At 41.3% G+C, this 7,264-nt stretch overlaps 1 protein-coding gene across 1 annotated transcript; it reads left to right on the forward strand.

Annotated features, from left to right (window-relative positions):
* The first annotated feature begins 1,145 nt into the window (after positions 1-1,145).
* LOC103650384 (uncharacterized) lies at positions 1,146-2,766 on the forward strand. The gene is made up of 2 exons (XM_008675967.4): positions 1,146-2,003; positions 2,109-2,766. Exons 1-2 carry the CDS (start codon positions 1,466-1,468, stop codon positions 2,444-2,446), a joined length of 876 nt encoding a protein of 291 aa, XP_008674189.1. The 5' UTR covers positions 1,146-1,465; the 3' UTR covers positions 2,447-2,766.
* The last annotated feature ends 4,498 nt before the right edge of the window (positions 2,767-7,264 follow it).

Genomic DNA, 7,264 nt, shown 5'->3' on the forward strand with positions numbered 1-7,264 from the left:
TCGATTTTCACTGGCGGTTTTATTACGCCGACCGCCAGTGAAAATCGATTTTCACTGGCGGTCCTCAGTTACCCGCCTGTGAAAATCGTGATTTCTACTGGCCCCTAGCACTGGCGGTTACGAAAAACGCCACTATAAATAAGGGTGGAAACGGATCGAATACGCACGGATACGAATACGAATGTCACAGTTTACCATATTTTTGTTCGAATTCGGATACAAATTCAAATATCTTCGGATACGAATACAAAACGGATAGTCGAATTCGAATTTTTATTCGGATATTTACTCAATTCAACTCAAACATCATATCCTGAAATTTAACATATGTATATGTGTATTTAATTTAAGTACAATTTATAGATAGTCAAAACAAACTTAAAATAAAATAGATTTCTCGTGATCCTTCATATCCAAATCAACAAAACTATATAAATAATATTTTTAAACTATCGAAGCATGTAACAAAAGATAAACAACAACACGTGATATTTAATAAGTGACATTTGTACAAATACAAGTAAATTAGAATTGATATAAAAAAGTAAATGTAACAATAAAAACAAATTTTCCGTTCTAAAATGAATGAATGTCCTATATAAATGTGTGTACCAAAACTTAAATGAAAACATTAAGAAATTTATCTTTATATTGTAAGTGGAGAGTGATAGTTGAATGTTTATAGAACTTCATTGAGATGTGTTCACTATATAGATAAAGTCGAGAGTTATAATTGAATGTTTATGAAACCTGTTGGATTTTATTATTGAATATCACTAGAAATATAAGGTTATATATCATATAAATAATTTTTAATATCTAAAATGATATGTATCATTTTTTCAGTATATTATTAATGTTAAAATCAATTTTAATTAGTAATTAGTGATAAAGTTAAGTTTTAAATGGTTTCCTGAAACATATTTTTTCACGGATACGGATAGTATCGAATGTTTCATGGTTTTTTCGAATGCGAATATGGAATCGGATAAAGAAAAGTACTATAAATCGAATTCGAATACATCCATTTGACATCTATATTGAAATCGAATACGGATACGGATATCCATATTAGCAGTTTTAGCGAATACGAATACGAATAATTCGAATCTCCAGACATCCATTTCCAGCCCTAACTATAAATAGGTTTACAACCGCCACTATAGAACTTCTCTGTACTAGTGGTATTTATAACAGTCCTAACATTTCTTCCTGAGGGCTACTTTAAAAACTAATTAAATTCTCTTCAAGATTAGAAGGCATTGATCTTAATCCGCTTTAATTCTGAAGGGGATTTAATAGCCATGAAAGTTGTTAATGAAAATGATCTAAAGCTTCTTTCCCGGGCACGTCGAATATATGCTCCCAGCGTTTGTTCCACTTCCGCGTCCACGCACACGTCCACGCACGTCGCTTCCTCCTTCCGCCTCGCTTTGTTCATCCGCTTCCTTACCCAGGCTGCCCCATGGCCCACCCTTCACCGTCGCCGTCCGGCAGCCGCCGCCACCGCCGCCTGTCGGAGGTCCTGGCTGAGCAGCAGGAGCCATTCTCGCTCGATCTCTATCTCCTCGAGAAAAGCTGCTCCCCGGCCTTCATCGACGACGCCGGGTGTGGTGATGGCGCCTGCTCGACGTGCTGGCCCACTACCAAGAGCACGGGAAGGCAGGCAGTGAGAAACAGGAAGGGATCCCGTCGGAGCGGCGTGCTAAGGATGCTGCTCTCCAAGATTCTCAGCAGCACGACGGCGCCTGCTGTGACGAAGACCCGGCAGCGGCGGACCGCCACCGAGTGGCGCCGCGTCGCAGAAAAGCGGAGGACGCCGGACAGGTTCGAGCTCACTCTTCGTTCCGCCTCTCCCCGAGCCATCGAAGAACACATGGAGGAAGACGAGAAACAAGAAGAAGACGACGGGGACGACGAGTCCTCGAAGAAGCAGCTGAGCCCTGTGTCCGTGCTGGAGCAGCCCCTGTTCGAGCACTCCTCGCCACCGCCGCACGAGCCGAGTACGTAATCAATCACCCCAGCCATCATCTTTTTGTCCACGCCATTATTGAGCTCGTACAAGCTGCCCAAATTGTCTGACGTGCCATTAATTGCAACCACCGCAGAAGCCCTGGCCATCTTCGGTGAGCTCCTTGAGTCCGCCTACACACCCAACACACTGCTGGACGACGTCCTTGTCATCGCCAAGGATCAGAGCAGCGACAGCTCAACGTCGCCGAGACCGCGGGTGAGGCGGAAGAAAAAGAAGCACGCACATCGGAAGGAGGACGTGACGTTTGAGAAAGACTTTGCCAGGTTGACGACCAGCCTCGTAGCCTCCAAGATGGCCGGGGAAACAGTTTGTATAGAGGACCTGCGGCCAACGCTGGAGGACGTGGGCGCCGCCATCGCGGCCGCCGTGCTGGAGGCACTGACGGAGGAGACCGCGGCGGAGCTGATATGATGGGGATGGACCGCGGCTATGCGGTTGGCATGGCACGATGGTGGACGATGCGGACCTCCGTTGTTGGGTTTTCTGGTGGTTGATGTGCGAATCTGATCGACATGTTCGTGCGTATACATTTGGTTTCTTCGTACTTCGGTGTGTGTAGGTTGTGTTGATAGCGTGACAGTGCCTGACTAGCTACTGACTACTAGTACCTTTGTTTGTTGGTTTGACACGGGAGCATGCTGAAACGGAGCTTGTACAGGTTCAATAACATAACATGGTGTCGTTTAAAAATAAGAGCGGTTTATTAATATATAAACCATGCATATAACACACATCATGTGTTCTTTTGTCAAGATTGTAATGACACACGAACTATTGAATAAAATGTTAGTACATAATATTGTTTAGTAAAAAATCTCATAAACAAGTAATAAAGAAAACATGTGTGTAGCAACAACACTATACCATGAAAAGAACAATTCTACAATGACAATCCATATATTCTTTCGTCACTTCATCTCGAGAAAACCATATTGATTCTATGATCAAGTCGGCTCATTAACCCCATTTAGAGCGACAACTTTACTGGACTTCAGGTACTACTAGCACCTATTCAGAAATAATAAATTAGAAGATAACATTAACAAATTTATTATTAGCAGGAATTCATTTCTATATCTATAATCTTGTTCACACTAACACAAAAAAGTGAAATGAACACGCAAAAAACATATGTTATTTATACCAAGAAAATATAGTTTAATTTATACCAAAGTCATATCTTGTGGGTACAGTAACCCAAAGAAGAAAAAAGAAAGACGGGGACAAGACAAAGCCACAAACTCGAATGAATTCTCCTAGAAATCGACCAAACCTAGAAAGCCAGTGATAATCATCATCACAACGCTCATATCCGCTTCTTGTGGGACCACACCCGGAAGATCCTAAAGTGCATGCGCCAACAAAGGAATGACTACTCCAACTGAACCAGCACATATCCGCTTCGTGCACGTGAATTAAACTTCGTGATGATTCTGAAGAATGAAGGACCAAATATTTGCTAAAGTGCATGCACCATCTATGCTCATGATGAATTTGACCAGAATAAAGTCTAGGTGTTGCGCCACCTATCTATCTTTTAGTTTGGAAAGAAATCATCAAGAAGGTGTTGCGCCACCTAAATAAGGAATGGTGATCAAGAAGATGGCATGGCTGATTGGGCACCTATTCCCTGCCTTGTGGGCAGGAGATTGATTGGCTGATTGGGCGCCTAATTAACTGCCTTGTGGGGAGGCTGGGCGCCCATCTCCTCCTCCCTATTTAGCCAGGGGCTGCGCCCCCTCCTAGAGTTGAGTTTTCTTTGATAAGTTTAGCAAACGTGCAAACATTTGTACTACAGTTGTGCTCAACGGCCACATGTGTACAACCATTGTGAACCCCGATTCGTGAGTGATTGATATTCAGTTTTGCCTACATCTTGTTCTTGCTTGTTTCTTCGATTGCTCGTAGGAATAGAACTTCGTGATTAGGTTGATCTTGTCACCAGCATGGTCAATAACCATTTGGAGTTGGTTCTGCGATTGCTAAGGTGCCACGACCTGTTTGTTTGTAGTTGGATCGCAAGAGTCACCTCCTCCACCAATCGAAATTAACTGCCTCACCGAAAGATCGGACACTCCAGCTTTATAAAGTGGTATCAAATTTTTAGGTTGCTCGGTGAGTTTGATAAAGTTTTTATTCCTTGGTTTGAGAGTTGTTCATCGTCCTATAGTCCACATAAACCGCAACAAAATAAATCCGTACCCAAACCTCTTGTGGAGTGCATTCTATTTCAGTATTTTGTTTTGTTCAGTTTGTGTTCCGTTAGTGTTCGTGTTGCTCATTCCTTCCAGTCACCTGCCCCCCACGCCATAGTTTGCTTCATAGAAAATCTAGTTCCTTGTTTTGGTAGCAGCTTTTTCTTTCCTATTTCGCATTGGATAGTTGCTGTCGCATAATTTTTCTTCCTTTTGTCTGAACATGACAATCCTTCTGAGCAAACAAAAAAAAGAAGAAGAAAGAAAGAAACAAAAAATAGAAAAAATCAGAACCAAAGAAAGAAAGGGATTCACAGTTTTTGGGAAGTGCTATTTGGAGATTTTGCTGTTGATCTGCGGCAACCTTGCAAAGGAAAGAATCAGACCTGTCCAAAAAAAGGAACGCCATCACACATCAAGGCAAGTGCATAATCAAATTCAACTTTCCTTATTCCAGAGAGAGAGAGAGAATCCGTTCATCAATTGAGACTAGCTTTTGCATACTACTCGAGCTCGGGCTGTTCACTTTGCGTTTTCTTTTTTTTGCTTGCTACATATGGCACACAGCAAGTGAACGCTTCAGTACCCTTGTGAGGAGCTATGAGTGGTCATCTAGCGTCTCTCCTAGTACTTTGTGTAGGGATGAAAACGGGCGGATACGGACGGATAGTAGCTCATCCTGTATTCTACCCTAATGTATTTAAAACGGATTAAAGATCGAATACGGATAGTTAGAAACGGGACGGATATGGATACAGGGACCGGATATTTATCCGAGCGAATAAGTGACGGATACAGATATTATTTGATCAGATATCGGATACTTATCGGATAATGCATTAATTGGTTATCATAAAATATTCTTGTTCGACCACGAAATTGCAAGTAAATTAATACTAATAAACATTTAATAGAAGATACTCTCAAGTTCCCACATAAAAATGGTAAAGTGAAGTATTGATTATGTTGAAACTTGGATACTTAGAATAATTTCACGTGTAACTCACGCAATAAGTGAAAATAAAATAGAAAAAACATTAGCATCATGTGGATTTTATGGTCTCATTATTTTTTATGACTATATGTGGCTATATGTTGTACCTTCGTATAATTTCATAGATTTCTGAGGCTATTTATACATTATTAATTTCTTTCTACATAAAATCATCAAAATATAATTAAAATTCATAAATACACTAGTTTTGATCCAAAATTGCAAAAAGCTTACCAAAACAAATAAACATTCTATTCAAATAAAACCTCAAGTCGCCACATGAAAATGATAAGTGAAATATTAATTATGTTGAAACTTCGATACATAAAATGATTTTACATGTAACTCACACAATAAGTGGGAGTGGAATGGAAGAAACACCAACACCTTGTGGATTTTATAGTCCAAATGTTTTTGAGAACTATATGTGGATATATGTTGTGTCCCCGTAAAAGTTCATGATTTTTTAGGCTATTTGGTGTATTATTAATTTCTTGTTATAGAAAATCATCAAAATACAATTAAATTCATAAAAATATTGTAGCGTCGACCGGAAATTGCAAATAAGTTACCAATATTAATAAATAATTTATAAAAGATAATCCTAAGTTCCCACATGGAGATAATATTATGTCTCCACATGAAAATGATAAAGTCTATTATTTTGATATAAATTTAGTCATTATTTCAATGATTTTGGCCTAAAGATATGTTTAAACAAAAATGTGTTGTACTACAAAGTTATAGATCTCTTCGAGCTCTACAATTTTCATATAAACTTTATCTTCATCTGATTTCATATGTAAAAGTTATGATTTTATAACTATATTATTATGCAGAAAAAGAAAAAAACGGGTACCCAAATTTTGGGTACCCGTATCCGACCTGAATATCCGGGTATTTACCGGGTAGTACTCGCTTCGTATCCGACCTAAATCTGAAGCTGTATGATCCGGGTATTACCCGTATCCCGTCCCGAATATAAAAATACTCGTACCCGTATCCGAAAAATGGTCCGGAATCATTACCCGTATCCGGTACCCTGCCCGTTTTCACCCCTAACTTTGTGTGAGATTCTTTTGTTGCTTGCACTAAGTCCCACTAATCTTTGTCAGATCCTTTGATACATTTCTGCCTTGTTTGACCAGCAACATTGTTACACATTTTGAACACTTATTAAGCTTTACATTTGTTGAATCATTTGTGCTAATCCTTGTTCTAAAGTGGAGCCTTCCTACATCTCCACAAACAGCTACATCATGCAGGTTGTCCTCTGACAATCGCTCTATCCAAGCTTCGTGGTTGCACCGCTGGTTGCAGGTCATCCCTATTGGCTAGGTAAGAAACGACTCTTAGTTTGGGCGCCCTGTTCCACAACCCATTCCACTAGCTATAGGAAAAACTATTTTGTTCCTTGTTGTCTTGTATTTGCACTAACAATGACAAGATCTTTGAGGGATCACGATGATAAGAACACCATGCCACAGTCCCCTCGTACCAAGGGCATCATACAACATTTTGAGCGACAAATGCGCCTGCACCTTGATGGCCTCATTGAAGACATTCACGTCACCAACGAGCGCCTTGGTCCGCTTGAAACAAAACAAATTGAAGCCAGTACGACGCTCCAGGAATTACGAATAGCCCAAGCCACCACCACCACCCTCGACATCATCATGACACGGCTAGAGGAGTTGTGCCATCAACTTGGTGCGCTACAGGGTGACACTGATTATGGTGGCGACACCGAGTACGATGATCAGCCCCATCGTCGCTGGTACGGACCTTGTCGTGTGGTACTGTTGGTGTTTCGACCCCGGGGGGTCCTTGGATCGACGAGTAAAGTTGTCGCTGCGTGTCCCAGCCCAGATGGGTTGGCACGAGATGGAACACAAGGGGGGAAAACGCGGCTCGTGTTATCCTGCGTCGGGGGGATGCGCTCGTAGTAGGGGTTACAAGCGCTCGCGAGGGAGAGAGAGAGCGAGCCTGTTCGCCAGCCCGTTCTCACGCGCGACCCCTTCTGCATGAAGGCTCTGGACC

The sequence above is a fragment of the Zea mays genome, chromosome 3, assembly GCF_902167145.1.
Source record: "Zea mays cultivar B73 chromosome 3, Zm-B73-REFERENCE-NAM-5.0, whole genome shotgun sequence".
NCBI lineage: Eukaryota > Viridiplantae > Streptophyta > Magnoliopsida > Poales > Poaceae > Zea > Zea mays.